The sequence below is a fragment of the Homarus americanus genome, unplaced genomic scaffold (genome assembly GCF_018991925.1).
Source record: "Homarus americanus isolate GMGI-L3 unplaced genomic scaffold, GMGI_Hamer_2.0 scaffold16712, whole genome shotgun sequence".
Classification (NCBI taxonomy): domain Eukaryota; kingdom Metazoa; phylum Arthropoda; class Malacostraca; order Decapoda; family Nephropidae; genus Homarus; species Homarus americanus.
The window spans coordinates 8,357,980-8,374,677 of NW_024757794.1; the positions used below are offsets into that span (position 1 = coordinate 8,357,980).

The 16,698-nt window shown below is 37.6% G+C and overlaps 1 protein-coding gene across 2 annotated transcripts in view; it reads left to right on the forward strand.

Moving 5' to 3' along the window:
• LOC121857720 overlaps positions 1-16,698 on the forward strand; it is a 128,334-nt gene that overhangs the window by 66,890 nt on the left and 44,746 nt on the right. For both annotated transcript variants that reach the window (XM_042353823.1, XM_042353824.1), the window contains exon 2: positions 61-175. In XM_042353823.1, coding sequence (XP_042209757.1) covers positions 61-175 — 115 coding nt within the window. The remainder of the gene's footprint in view (positions 1-60; positions 176-16,698) is intronic.

Sequence of the window (16,698 nt, forward strand, 5' to 3'; positions counted from 1 at the left end):
CTACCATTACCTCACCTACCTATTTGAGACAACTAGAAGAACGTTTTATTTTTATTTCAGATGGTGGTGAGGCGGCGCTGTGATCAGTCCCACGTCGTGGTCGTGGTGGCCACACTCTCCTGCCTCCTCCTCCACACCTCCTCTCAATCACTCCCCAACACGGAGATACCCTCAGGTAACATTCCCTTTATTTTGTATCTAACTTATACAATAATCCTTTAATCTCCAGGACTTTTATCTCCTACAGGTAGCATCGAGTTTCTACCAATCTATAGAAAATATTTTGTCTCTTTTTCGTTTTTCCTGGTGATACAAAACCAGATACAAGATTTGCTCTTTTATATTTAATTTCGGTTCCTGATATAAGTTTGTGAGTTACTTAGTTAATTTGCTTTTGGTTGTCGTCACTATCGTCTGAGGCACAATTGTCTAGGCTTCAAAGGGTAATACTGTATTATTATAATTCCGTAACTTATTTACTTATTTCTTACCGCCTTGAAAATTCAGCAATATTAACCTGTAGCTATGTACTTAAGGATGATTATTCGCTTACTCTATTTTAAGTTGGAAGTAAATAACGACTTATTTACTTACTCTTAGATTATCGGATCAGTCATTCAACCAATCACCTATTCATTTGCTTTTGTTTATGCAGGTTGCCAGATGATAGAAGAGAGTTTTATCTCTTTTTAATTTGTAGTAAAGAACGATTTGTGTTTGCTCATTAAATGTATAAACAAAACTCTCTCAATTGCCTTAATATTCCAATTGACTCAGTTATGTCAGGAGAAACAAATTGGAATATGTTTGTCGACTCACACCTTGTCTGCGGTAAGTGACGTCTGGTGTTCGCTTGGTTAGGTTGTCAATTACTCATAACAAAGACCTGACAGTAGCAATGGGTTATTCCTCTCAGTCCTCTATATAAAAGATCCCAACCCAAAGACACTTTATTATATAACATGAAACAATATGTATAAGGTTAATAATATTTTTCACGTCATAATACAGTAAGTTAGATTTTATTGTCAAAACTAATCTTTCTGTCAAAACCGGCGTGAGTACTCACTAACAAACATGAGTATTGACCGGCGGGAATGACTTGGTAAACAGGAGCTGGATGAAGTGATGGCTGTAGCCTCGGTCAACCCAACACTCCACTTACCCCGGAATAACCTTCAGGATCTTAAAATAATCCTCAGTGAAGCGTCCAGGAATGAGACTGGCTCAGCGAGAATTGGTGCGTACAAAGTCGTTATGTTTTGGCACGAGAAACAAAAAGCAATTTTACTGAAATGTATTGCTCGGACACCGTAAAGCCTCTGATAAAATGTTACGAGTTCAACAGTAGTGTTCCCGCCTGCCACTGCGGACCCGAGTTCAACCTCAACTGATGGAGGAGGTCTTGTATGTATGTTTGTGGATATGCGAGTGTTTGTTTATACACGAATTCCCAATATATATATATATATATATATATATATATATATATATATATATATATATATATATATATATATATATATATATATATATATATATATATATATATATATATATATATATATATGTGTGTGTGTGTGTAAGTTTGTTTTGGTAAATTGTTTAACTTTTATTTTGCTTCTTCGTTTTATGTTTATTGTAACATTGATGGTGATAATTTAATACCATCCTACACTACGAGTAATATGGTGGAATGATAAAAAGTTAATATAAAGAGAAGGGGAAATTGCTGAAGACTTAACTTGCTGTAGGCGGTGACGTAGATACAAGGTCGTGTGGTCAATCCTTAGTTTAGTTAACAGTTTAGAAATAAAACATTGGTTATAACACAATCTGCGGGTGATGTAAACTAATTTGGAATCGTGATGGCTTTTGTCTCTGTCAAGTTTATCGGTGTTCTTAGATAAGACTTAGAATATCGTTTACGTGTTATAATTTATCTTATTGTAATTTCATACATGTGATTAATTAGTTTCACAGTATATGTAAGAAACTAAATCTGCGTTGTTTCTGGTGGAAAATCTGCCAGGATCCAGTTCGTTTCACTGATATACTCTGGAGACTCGCTGTTTATTCATTTCTCCTCATAATTTGTGGCTGTCACTTACAAATTTAAATAGACTTAACTCGTGTGAAGTAAACGGTTAGTTGTTAATCTCACGACGTTGTTTTGTTACATTTATGAACACGTTCCTTTGGTATATTGAAATAAACAACCGAGTTCTCCAATAAAATATGGAATAAAACTTTAATATATATACGAAATTCATAACAAAATCAGCTCTATGTAGACTATAATACTTCAGGCTCACGTAACAGCTCCATGACACTTTCCTTGAGCTTCTGATTCTAAATTTAAAGCTTAATATGTATCGTTTTATAGATGACCAGAATTTGTTAGTATCGAGAATCTGGAATAACACAAAAGTCATCAGAGCATTTTACACTGACACAACCTGGAATATTTGAAACCTTGGATAAAACTTGTTCAACATGTCGGTATTTTTTTTACCTATACTGTTAAATTAAAACTACATCCTGGCTCTTGTGTCCAGCAAGATAAAGATTTTTTGTTACGAAATACAATTGTAATTGTATTTTCTTCTTTTGCAATACTGACCCGATACTGAAGTGCATGGTAAGATTAACTAGAAATAAATACAAACTTTGTAATTAATTTAGTTTGGTGAGCAGATATTAAATATAAATGCGAAAATACGTAAAGAGAACAATGGGGTTTGTTGGACCAAACAGGATATCATAAACTAATGCCTGTTTGGACCATTGTAAACATTGACGTCATCACACCAGACGGCCCCTCACGTATGTTATATAGTTTCTTCACCATTTAACTATTTTTATGTATTTTCTTCTTTTTTGGGCATAAAGTTTCGTAAATCTAAACCAAATAGCACAAAGACCCAGATACTCACCAGTTCAGTATAATATATTGACTCAAATGTTCAGCACATTTTATTCTTATTGGCAATAGTTTGATTATAAGGAAGTAGAGAAACATTTACAAACAAGGAAGAACTTCAATCCTGAACAAACAATAGTTTCTTAACGATTATATTATTTAAAACACAGAAATTCATATAAACAACAACAATATTAACTCGTATATGATATATAGTCAAAGCTGCATCTCATATCTGACAAAGAGATGCATTATACACCAACCTGATTATGGTATTTAGAGTTAAACTTTTGTGAACAGGTGTCGATACAGTTCACTATATTTTTTATCCACCTTGTAAAATTTGATTGACAAATATGCCTGATATCATGCATAAAACATATATTTAGCGTTATTAATTGCAAATCATAATTATTTAATATGATAAATATGTATGTATACACACGCAGTATTCTGCCCATGTTTTTGGAAGTCCGTATTACTGCTGTTATTATTATTGGCCAGAGTCAACAGCACTTGGGGCCGCGCACTCTACAACATTAAGCACTCTTACGGCACAGTTTGTCTAATGCAGAGTCAGTACTTAGGATAATGGTAATTGTCTGTTTGCGTAATGGAAAATATCCTCGACTTATGGTAAATAGTAACATCAAACGATTTAAAAAGGTCCAGAAACTGCCCCTGGCTCGTGCTGGAAGTTGATTGGTTCAGCTCTCCGGTACCTGGATGTTAGTGGTGAGTGACGTGACACAGTAACTACTGTGTGTGTACGTCAACTATTGTAATGAATTAAATAACATTGTTAAAACTCGGCTGACCTCATGTGCACCATTCGCATTAATATTATGTAAAGGTGTTACCGTGCAATGGGGACAAAGGTCATATAACATTCACGATACCATTTTTTTACATACAGTATACACACGAATGATTGGTAGGCCTTGGAACAGTGGTTTCTGGGTCTGACAAGCCATTACGCAAAGATCCAGGTTCAATACTCGGCTCCAGGTGTTAACTGCCCTCAGCTGCAGCTCAGGTTAATGATCCTTGGCGTGTGGTTGGGATAATGACCTCAGGTGGTGACAGGTCATGTATCTACTGGTCTCGCATGACCTTTGTGATGCTTCATTACTCTTGTGTGCGAGGTCACTCAGATACTACCTGAGGGGTTAGGTTAGGTCAGATTAGGTAGGCTAGGTTAGGTTAGGTTAGGTTAGGTTTCATTAAGTTAAGGTTAGTTGTGTTACGTTAGCTTAGATTAGGTTAGCGCTTGTATAATTGATCTTATAGTGAAATGAACTGGAGGAACTAATCATAAGGGAATCCTCATAATGACAGTCAGGTACAGATCAACATCACTACAATAACACCACATCACCATCATTATTCTCTTCATAAATATTCACAATTAACTAAACTCTCACTCAAACACTCACACCTGCATTCTTACCTGCACACTCATTCATACTTCCTACTATATAATTAGGGGTCTACACCTGTCCTTTCACTACCCTGAACACTTATTCACTCTTCCAGCACCACTATTACTTCTCGACTGTATTCTTACCTGGGACCAACACTCGTCCACACATTCATATCACCAATAATTTTCGTCAACAAGAAAGTTATATTTTAGTTGATTTAAATTTGTATCTTTTTCTGGTCCTTCAACCCCAAAATAGTAAATAATTTTTCTTGTTGTTCCTTCCTTTCTTCTTCTGTTTCATATTTTCCCTCATCTCTGGTTTTACTTTTTATTATCTGTTTTTAATATTTTTTTTCCCAAATGAATGAGTGAATGAGACAAAATTTCCCTCCAGCCGCACCCTTTGCCCGCTAAATTTATTGTGGCTTCCCCTCGCACCCCCCCGGCAGTTTGTTTTATACGTGGTAACTAACGCATATGAAGAACTGTGATTGAATGCCCTTGTTGCTATGTATTCTCACGATGTCACCAATTTATCCACTTCGTTTCATACTATAATCATTCCCCCTTCTTTTTTTTCTGAAGGTGTCATTATGATCTCTCTCTCTCTCTCTCTCTACTCCTTCCACTCGTCGTAACTTTTTACATATTTTTTCCGGCTTAAGTTCTTTTTATTCTGGTTTCTCGTCTTCTGTGGCACTTCTTCATCATCGACAAGAGAGGAATGTCCTACATGTAGTTTTGTGACTCGATAAACAAGAGCAATATTAAGAAAGTTTTCGTCTCTTTTCATAGGTCATATGCCAGTCACCTGCTTCACTCTTATTTGTATTTCTTCATTGTGGTTGACCTTCCTTGTTTATGGTTCACCAGGCTAGCGTAAAGTTCCCCTGCTTTGCTAAGACTTCACCTGGCTGGCTTAGACTTCACCTAATTTGCTAATAGTTCACCAGGTGTATTTGTTTGTGTCTCCTTCGACGTGTTGGTCTGCCGTGTTCCTTTAATGCTGAGAAAAATTAGGAATCTCTTCTATTTTTTTTATAAAGTGAAAATGCCATAAAAAAACGTAATTTTTGTTTTTGTTTTTCATCTGTTTTTATATATTTTGAACAAACTAGATGTTACTTTACCAGCCTTTGTAACTCCTATTAGTTAAAGTGACTTGCACTGTTCGACAACCTTAATGTATTGTTGTTGAAACACTTGGAATTTCTGTTGACTTTAAGACAGAGACGGACGGGAGGGAACGAGTTTTACCTTCTCTTGCCTGTGTCGGCGAGGTCTCTTGCCATTAGCTCGTTTCTTGAAGTGCAAATGAGCTTTTAACATACTCCTGTTATTGCTGTCCTTGTTGTCGTTGGTGTAAATAATGCTTATCTTTATGTCCAGATGTACCTGCTGAAGGGACCTTTGTCTACTGATAACACCTGGTTTGGGTTTGTGGGCCAATTGAGGTATTTTTAGAATATAGTTAATCGTTTGTGATTTGGTTGCGTTGTTTTGATCAGATTTCATCTTTGTCTCGTTACCTCTCGCGATTCATGTCCAACGCTACTTTCTGTCTTATTTATTGGATTCATGTATAATTTAATTGCGTTATTTGTCTCATTTTAAGGTTTATTTCTTTGTCTCACTGATTCTGTAACTTATTGACCGATTCCCTGATGTTTGTACCATTGATGTGATTCAGGGTTTACTTCACTTGCTTTGTGTGTCATTGTTCTGATTCAGGATTCAAATTTCATGTATTAATCACTGAATTGTTTCCTGATTTACTTAGATTTGAATCACTGAACTCTGATGGTGATTCAGTTTACGTATGCGTGAATCATTATATAATTCACATTGGTTTATAGTTCATTCTATACACTTGCTGCTCCTGGTTCCCCTCACCTGCATCAAGATTCACCTCACTTGACTACAGTTCGCCTTTAGTGCTTGCGAGACTCCCTTGGTTCATTAGGGGTTCAGCAGTTGTTAAGAGATGGGGGGTCCCTATCCTCCAGACCTTCCCTGTTCCTCCCCCAGCAGGTGTAGGAGCTGTTGGGGGGGGAGTGCACGGTGGGGGCTGCTTTCATCAACTTTCTCTGGGTTTAGGAGCTGTTGGGGGGAGTGCACGGTGGGGGCTACTTTCATCAACTTTCTCTGGGTTTCTTCCATTCACTCGGGTCTTCCTGTTCGCCAATCTTCTTTTTCCGCTGATTTAAGGATCCTCGTTTCCACCTTTTCGTCAACTTTTTTTTCTATTGTCTTAGGGACAGAGACAGACAGAAAAACAGACAGACAGACAGGTAACAAGAGACAGAAACACAAACAGAGAAGGACAAATAGACAAAGCGACAGAGACAGGCAGACTAATTATAACAAACTGCAAACTTCTTTTATTATAAGGTTTTATTATTGTTCATATGAGTTCTTTTAACATCCTTTATAAATCTTGTTTCCCTGAAGGTGAAGTTTTGTCAAACCGTAATGTTAATTTCTTTATGTACTAATCATCTGTTTCTTTACGTATTTTTTCGTATTACTTTCTTCTGATTGTCTGGTGTTTACAGATTTCGCGATTCTCTTTTGTTTTGAGTGGAGTTTCATTATGACACTAATTACTCCGACTATACACCCGTTCATTTTTTTACTGTAAGTCTTATCCATAGGAGGATATTAGATGGAACTTAAACATGTGTCCCAGACGATGTGTGGTATGTGTTGAATTCAGGAGGATGTGTCAAAGCTCAAGGCCACGGACAGGGGTCAATGATCGACACTGGTCATGAACGTGTCTAATCCTCCTGTCAGGGCGCGTCACTGTTTTGCTCTGACCTGTTATACTATACGTCGTAATGATTATTGTTTTAATGAAGGAATAAGTATTTTTTTTTTGGGGGGGGGGGGAGCGTGGCTGCTTAAACATGTTTGTCTTTTAAAAATTTAGATAAAAGTAAGATACTGAAACACAGCATAGATATTATTAGACCGACATAACACAATAATCAACCAATTTAATATTAATATTATCCAGTAACGCAGAAGACTAGTCAGTTCTACATTTTCCTGAACATAGTAGTGAGACCAACAGTTGCCTTTTACTTTAATTCAATTGTGTGCATATATATATATATATATATATATATATATATATATATATATATATATATATATATATATATATATATATATATATATATATATATATATATATATATATATATATATATATATATATATATATATATATATATATATATATATATATATATATATATATCCTTTTTAGTTTGTTTATAATAAGATTCCCAGTTTGTGGTCACATAAATCTTACGGGGTCTTTTTTATGGGTTATAAATTCTTCGCCTACAGGAAAAAGGAAATGTGTTTATAGTTCAGACAACAAGAGTCCCTTCCTATGAATATACATTTACTATTTATGGTTTTAAGAAAGTAATAATCCAAGCCTTCGATAACAGCTGGTTCATACATTGTCTCGGTAAAGGAGCTTCTTACTCCAGCTAATAGTCTCCTCAGCCACGACAACAGGCAATCTAAACACTGTATTTGGATATTACGTCGCTTCAACTCCGGATATAGAACTTCTACTTTCCATTTCTGGTCGGCAATAAAACTCCTCAGCTCAGGATATGGCCCGGCCGTTTCCTCTCCTCTCTGCTAAAACTTTATTTTTGTCTCGCTCTGGCTGATGCTGCGCCAAAGTTTTCACATTTGTTATTCCTGAGGGAGTCTGGGAATTGAGGCTACACGCTGTTTGACCCCAATTTAGCAGCTATCGGGTCTCGTTATCTAAACTGGGATCGTAGGAATGCAATCTCTCGGTTAAGTCTTTTTCTTGGTAAATCCGACGCATCACCAAGACGCGGCCGCTGACGCCTCATCTGCGCTGAGCCCAATTTTTCTTGTTGTTTCATATAACTTAAAGTCATTTTCTCCTCCTCCGCAGTCAGAGGTTCTTTGTATGTTATGCGTAAAATATAAAACCCATATCGTACTGAACTGCCTTAATATGTACTTACACATTTCGACCCGATTTAATAAGAACAATTTGTATTTAATATATTTGTGGTGATCCAAAATACCATGACCTAATATTTAACAGTTAGACGTCACACAAAAGAGAATGTGAGAGATATATTGAGTAAGTGACAATGCATACCACAGACACTCAACTTTTACCTCCCCACCCGCCACACACACACACACACACTCACAGAACTTAACAAGAAAATACCGTATATATTCTTTTGTCTCGATAGGGCGTCAATAACCAAGTCTACCTTCATAACACAATAAATGAGACACACCAATAACAACAGTCCTCCTGCGCCTCAACCAACGGAGACTAACCTCACTGAAACGTAATTAGAATATTGTACACTATTACAATCGATCTGACACAAAATATTCCACACTCAGCGTTTAAAATGATGACCTTCACCTCTACTTAACAAAAGGAAAATACGGTATATACATCCAAAGATTCCAGAGCAAAATAGTTTTAAAATATCAGCTGGTGAGATATGGCGAGCAAAGGGGAACAAAACAGAAAAGTGAGAGGTTAGGTTAGATTATTTTAGGTTAGGTTAGGTTAGGTTAGGTTGAATTTGGTTAGGTGAGTGTGTGGTTGCAAGCAGAAAATGCAAATGAATTTTTTTTCATGTTTGTCCTCGAAGAAATTTATTGCTTGTGGGCATTTTTTTTAGCTTAAATATATACACAGTTGTGCCTAGAGAGAAAAGGATGAGGATAAATAAGAATAGACGTCCTTGAAATATTATATAACAGTAAATGAGAGGATGAGAAAGCACTTGAAGGATGCAGAAATATTAAGAGGAATGATAAAGGATGAGACGAATTCCTAGTACGTGTAAAACTCAACAATGAAAACGAGATGGAGAAGAAAACCAAAATAGAGAAACACAAAAGAACACAGAATAACGAGGGAAGAGTAGAGATTAAGCAGTATCGACCCCCAAATGAGATAAAATAGCACAGCCTCACCAGATGACAGTCAGGGTAAGTCAGTTCGGAGTCTCATTCCCGTGACTCAGCTTCACCACAGGGAACGAACTTTTGTCCATAATAGTACATCCACAAATTCAAAGAAGTCAAGGAGGCGGCGACTGACAGAACATCACAAAAATAAAAATCACTCTCTCTGTTACGGCATTGTAATAGAGAGATATATGTATACTGTATATGTATTTTATGTATTAATTCTCAGATATGACTTTCTCTCAAACGTATACTGTACGTACACAGAGATAAAAAATATAAGTTTTCTATATCCCGACCTGAACTCTCTCTCCTTCTCTCTTTCCTACAAAATAAAAAATAAAATAAGGAAGGAAATACAACCACCTCACCACCAACCAACATTGTTTTGGCTTACGCTGTACAAAAACACTAATACTTTAATACATCATTTCTCCGTAAAATATTTCATTATAAATTACAAAAGCCAGAGAGATTAACGTCTTTTAATATCCAATTGTTGATGACTAGTGTGTTTAGTAATTTCGTAAAGACCTTAGTTAATGAAGCGTAGTTCAGTAATATAACATCAACATTATCAGAACAGAAGACGCGTAAGAGCAGTAATCAAAAAGCCAACAGCACTAACCTCCAACCATCGATAACTATAGACAAAAATCAAAACAAACTCAACGTGTTATGCCATTTATCTCAGAGTTTTTGTCGGGGTGATCCAGAGGCGGCCTGAAGGATGTGCCGGCAGAGGGGATAGAACTTCTTGTTTGTGTAGTTAAAAGCTCCTGATGTTATTGTTGTAAAAGTATTGGTTGGGAGGATTAGTTCTCAGAGTTAAGGTGATGTTAATGTTATTTTAAAAGTTTTTTCTTGTCGTGTTTCCTGCAATAACCTAATATCAACTTTATGTATATCTGGAAGTCTTATATTTAGGGAAAAATTATTATAAAACTGAAATATATTATTAAACATGTTATGAGGAAAGAGGAGTCGTTGTCCTCATAAGACTATTCCTCACAGTTGGTTGTCCTCGTAAAACTATTCCTCCCTGTTGGTTGTCCTTTTAAGACTATTCCTCACTGTTGGTTGTCCTCGTAAGACTATTCCTCCCTGTTGGTTGTCCTTTTAAGACAATTCCTCCCTGATCGTTGTCCTCATAAGACTATTCCTCACTGTTGCTTGTCCTCATGGAAGAAACATAACACTATCCTCTCACTCACTTTGGCGGCTACATTATAACCACACACTCGACCTAGATCACAAGAATCTTTAAAATTGGACAAGTATTTACTGTATGCATGTCAGTTGTTCTCCTTGACCCTTAACACGAGACCTTGACCTTTGACTCACTCATCCATATTAATCCACTTAAACGAAAACCCAATTGAGTTACAGAGTTTTATCTAAGTCGATAAACCTGATTTTAGGATTACTTTTTATCACACAGACAGACAGACAGACAGACAGACAGACAGACAGACAGACACAAAGGAGAATATCCCGTGTAAATATAATTATTTATTATTAAGATGAAGTGTAATATTTTGATCTACGTTGGTAAAAAAATATACTTATAATTTCATTTGTTCATTATCACTCCTTTCCCACCTTCAGCCTTTCCCACCTTCATCTGGGAAAGGGGAAATGGAGAGCTCAGAGGGGAGAGTAAAAGAAGAATGAAGAAAAAGCAATAGGAAGCAAAATAATAATCTAAAGGTCATGCCACATCCATCATAGAAGTGAAGAAGAACAAGAACAAGAAGAAGTGGGTGAAGTTGGATGAAACAGAGCGAGAGAGAGAGAGAGATTGTGATGATGGACAGAGATGGATGAGGTGAGGGGGAAGGGGGTGATGGGAGAAAGGGAGGAAGGGGGGTTAATGATCTCTCTTGCTACGGTTGTCATGGTCCACTGTCTTTAATATGGTATAGAGGAGAGGTACAGTAGGGAGATTACAGTGAGGGGAGACGACCTGACTACTTCTGATGAGAGAAGAGGAGAGGAGAGGAGAGGAGAGGAGAGGAGAGGAGAGGAGAGGAGAGAAGAGAAGAGAAGAGAAGAGAAGAGAAGAGAAGAGAAGAGAAGAGAAGAGAAGAGAAGAGAAGAGAAGAGAAGAGAAGAGAAGAGAAGAGAAGAGAAGAGAAGAGAAGAGAAGAGAAGAGAAGAGAAGAGAAGAGAAGAGAAGAGAAGAGAAGAGAAGAGAAGAGAAGAGAAGAGAAGAGAAGAGAAGAGAAGAGAAGAGAGAGAGAGAGAGGGAGAGAGGTACAAAAGCTTAAACATAGAACAACAAAATACTCCCACCAAGCAATCAAAGGTAACAATACAGAACATAAATCAATTGCACACATTTTAACACTCTCTTCCTCTTTTACATATAAATACAATAGAAAATTGAATTTGAGTTGATTTTCCCGAGAATTTTATTTTATGTGAAAAAAACCCTCGAGTAATCATTTGTGAATGAATAGTGAAAATGTTCATTTTCGAAGGAACTTAAATTGTATTTCTGAAGCTCGTGTGTGTGTGTGTGTGTGTGTGTGTGTGTGTGTGTGTGTGTGTGTGTGTGTGTTAACTGTAAGAGTATTGAGGCTACCATTATCCGTGAACAACTACGTTGGACTGGCCATGTTACCTGCATGGACGACAGTAGACTGCCAAAGCAGCTACTTTACAGTCAACTAACGAATAGTAAACGTAATGCTGGCAGGCAGCTGAAAAGGTATAAGGATAGTCTTCAGACAAACTGATAAGTGCCAAATCGACCCCCTCACCTGGGAGACGATTACTCCACACCGTAACGCTTGGAGGAGCACCACGCGAGAATGTGTCAATACTTTCGAGCTAGCCCGACTACAAACCGAGGCAGACAAGCGCCTTGCCGGAAAGACGCTGCCGCCGCCCCTCCCGCACTAAATGTAGCCCTCCACATGTGTAACATCTGTGATCGACCCTGCCGGTCCCGTATCGACCTCTTTAGTCACCTCAGAACTCACTAACTTAGGCGACATCCTTAATAATTCATAACATTGTATCATAGCTGGACGATCGTCATACTTGATTCCGAGTGAGAGCAAAGTAGTAATTGTAGTAGTAGTAGTGTGTACGTCAAATATCATCATCAGCATTAACAACGAAAAAACAGACAATCGAGAAAAAACCATTAACTATTCTATAATAAATTCAATCGTTGGTGTTTTATATTTGGTACATGAATATATTTACAGGAAGGTTTATTGTACACGTAGTAATATATGTACTGAGATAAACCTAAATGTACCATTATTTTACAGTATATGTCGAATATATTTTTTCTAAACATATGAAATATTTTTTCTTGTTTTAGTTTGCTGAAAGTTAAAATTTATCTAAATAATCTGAGTAAGTGAAAACGCTCTGATCTTTGGATATGTTCATAGAATTATTGAGTGTAGTAAATTATTTAAATTCAACGAAGTTTGCATAAAAATTCTCGAGAGAAATGGTAAGTAGTACAACTCTGGGAATAAATTTAAGAAAAATACACGAGTAATAAAGTATGCATCAGCAGACAAGGTGATGGAAGGAGACTGATGCGGTGTGCCTTCATAACACACACACGCACACACACCCGATGGTGATGATATAAAAGCGAGAGAATAACTATACAAAGCCTGTGGAATTTCATCTTTTTATCCACCTATTGACATACAATAACTCTCTCGCATATTCTTATTAATTGTCGATAAATTGGGGAGATATTAGAACCATAAGCTATTCTTTATATTTCAATACCACTATAGCCAACAGAGCCGTCATTACCAGGTCCAACGAGAACTTCATCACCCAGAGCCAACACAACCAACGTGAAGCTCTAATTTATCACTGTCTGGTCTAATGAATACTTTATCACCCAACAGAACCAATGGTACCCTCATTATTCAGTACTATCGATTATTACCATCACTCCCATACTAAGAATACCAGTAAGGTATAAAGTGTCCAATATTATCAAAGTCACAATAGATCTCTTGTCAGTCAGCAACAACAGAACCAACGCGAGCTTCATCATCAACTCGTATTAACAGAGCCAGCTGTGCTTTCAATTATCAAGCTATGACAAAGCCCAAGGAACTCCTATGAACCAACACAACAGACGGGAGAGGGCGATGGCCACCTGATTCCACAAATATCGAAGTGTCCCACATAATGTTGGTATAGACTATATCATACTGAGGTTATAAATAGTGAAGTCCGTGATTATGTGATGTACAGTATGAGTGTCAGTGAGCTGGAGCCAATGTAACTGACCTTATTAGACAATGTATAAACAAGGCATCTAAAAGAAAATTATCCTACCAAAGACTGAGTTTATGAAGAATGTTTATGTCGTGTCTCTACCCCAGATTTCATCCTTTTCCCATCGCGTTTCTACGCTTTTCTTGTATTTTTCTCCTATCTCTCTCTTTTATTTTCTTGAGACATCTGCTTCGTCTGATCAACCACACGCAAGAGGTGGAAACAGAGGAATAGTCTCATTATAAATGCCATCTACGCCAATGGTGTTAGATTTACATATGTTAAATGTAACTCAAAATAAAGATGATTGTAATAACTCACTGGATATTTTCTGATTACTAATACAGTAGCTTGAAAAGGTCTGATGAATTTACGAAGACAACAGTACATAAGAGGTCTGCTTTAGATGATCTTACGCATGAAATATTGATAAAGTTCTGCATGAATTGACCATAAAACGTAGCCAAAAAGAGACCTCCTTCGCCTAAGCTGCCATCTAGTGGTAGAATCTTTCAACTGGAAAAAACACATACCGATCCATTGGCACCAGAACACACACAAACAGGTGATGGAGGTCGACAAGTACTCGTTTCTATGTAAGGACGGCAGGGGTGGGGGGGGGGAAGGGGTGGGTTGGTGGACTACAATACCCGTGCCATAATAATTGCCAATCAGAGGACAGGAAACGTCTTTGCCCACCTGAACTCTTATCTTGGAAGGTTAATGATCACGGCAACAGTTAACAATGTTCCTCAGGTGTTTGTTGACAGGTGTTGATGATGACCTCGTTAATTTCCTTTGTTACTCACTTATATAAACCTAAACTTCTCTGTTTCTATCTGTGTTTACTTCCGGTTATCTGGTTTTTGGTCTGTCCAAGTGTCTCTCCGTTCTATCCACTATCCCTTAAGTAATATTCTATACATCATAATGAGAAGCACCTGAAAGATGGAATAATCCTGCTGTCTTAACTCAAAAATACAATCTCTATACTGTTCAATCATACCTAACCCACAAGTGTTACAGTACTTACAGTACTACCATTCCATATTTTTGCACTGTGTCTGAAGTTATCTGAAAACTCGAAATCCCTGAACTCGAGCTTTGCGTTAACTGCCACACGACAAAAAATAAACTGAAAAAGAGCACAGCTTTTCTTCTGATATAATAAAGAACAGAATCTACCACAAGTGCGGTACAGAAAGTGAAAATATAGAGATAAGTATATCACAAAGGTAAATGGAGGAGGAGGAGGAAGGTATGAGGAGGAGGAGGGTGGCAGGTTCGGGGACTTGGTTGGCGCAGATGGTCATTACCAGCGCAACATAGCAATATTGGTGGCGGGCGTCGTGAGCTATGCCCCAGCCGGTGTCACTGATTGCTACGTTCACATCCGCCTGACGCCCCGCCACTCCTGCCTTATTCATGGTTCACATACTCCTGTGGTCGTTCTTCCTCCTCTTGAGGTTTAGGCTACTGAGGGAGGAGGGTAATGAAAGTCTACACTAGTGGTATATATATATCAGATTTATGAATATTTGGGTGTGGTTATGAATGCATCAAAATGAATATGTACCCTGTATATATACGTTGGTATATCTTGATTATGAGTAGTAGTAAGTGACTAGGTTTTGGGTTTTTTATATATGTAATTCATCTTTCTCTGTGTTGATATCGGTCTCCATTGACGTTTCTCTTGTTTTTACTCGAAAATTAGAGACGGCTGAATCTTGAAAATTATAGTGTTGTTACTTCTATTTGATGGTTTATTTTAAATTATGAGGCGAGGTTACCTCATTGGAACCCAAGTTAACAAGGACAAGATATGGGTTTATCCAACTCAATACTGTACTGTATTACGTATCTATCTGTCTGTCTGTCTATCCTATGTTTATACGATTTACATCCATCTAGCTCCCTCTCTTCCTTCCTACTCCCCCCCCCTTCATCCTTTCCTTCTTTCCTTCCACCCTTCCTCATTCCTCCCTTTCTTCATCCTTCCTTCCTCCTTCCCTCCCTTCCTCGTTCTCTTCCTGCCTCCTTCCATTTTACCTCCCACCCTACCTCACTCCTTCCTTCCCTTCATCCTTCCTCCCTCCCTCTCTCCCTTCCTTCCTTCTACCCTCCCACACTTCCTCCCTCCTTCTCTCCCTTCTTTTCTCCCTCCATCAGCCCCTCCCACCCTCACCACATGCGTGCGTTATCAGCTTCACTCACCTTCCTCCTTGCTTGCCCCATCTCCTTCACCCATCTCTTCCTTCCTCCCTGTCACCTCCTCCACTACCTCACCTCCTCCCGCTGTCATCACACCTCAGCTTAATTCACCAGAATATTAGACACTCCAGCCCATTTCAGCTGAATTTAAGACACTCCAGCTTATTACACCTGAATATTAGACACCCCAGCTTATTTAACCTGAATATTAACTACCCTATCGTCAACTGGGTGAGGAGGTGGGATTAGATTAGACTAGGTTATGGTTGGGTAGGTTAGATTGAGTTAGATTACGTTACGTTAAGGTGTAACTAGTTGGGGTGTCTAATATCCAGGTGAAATAAACTGGGTTGTCTAATCTCCAAGTCATCAACTAAAACTCCACATGCACTTAAACCTTCGAGGACTGAAAAGGTTGACAAAGAATGATGAGAAAATATTGAGTCGTGTTGCAAGTTTCTGTGTTTTGTTACAAGTTTCAATTGACATTTAGAGAGATTTATCTTGAAATCATAGCTAGACTAAGAGTGTAGGAACACGAAGAGAATTTTTATATTATCCGATGAACTGAAAAAAAAAAGAATGGGGACGCAATAGTCATATGTAGTTAGAATTTTATATAAAGGTTAACAAGTTTGAAATATCAACGAATTTTTGTAAACATAACTAACAGACAGAAGATGCTACGGTGGTCTTCAAAGGTCAAATCATTCATTCAGAGATCGAAATTTCTCAAAGACATAAACGAGACTTGATCAGACGCAATTCTTACCCCTATACATACTTTACACCAGTTCATCATGAAATACTGGACACGCACTGGACAGACTCAGAAATAAATCTAATGAAAAATTAATCCAGG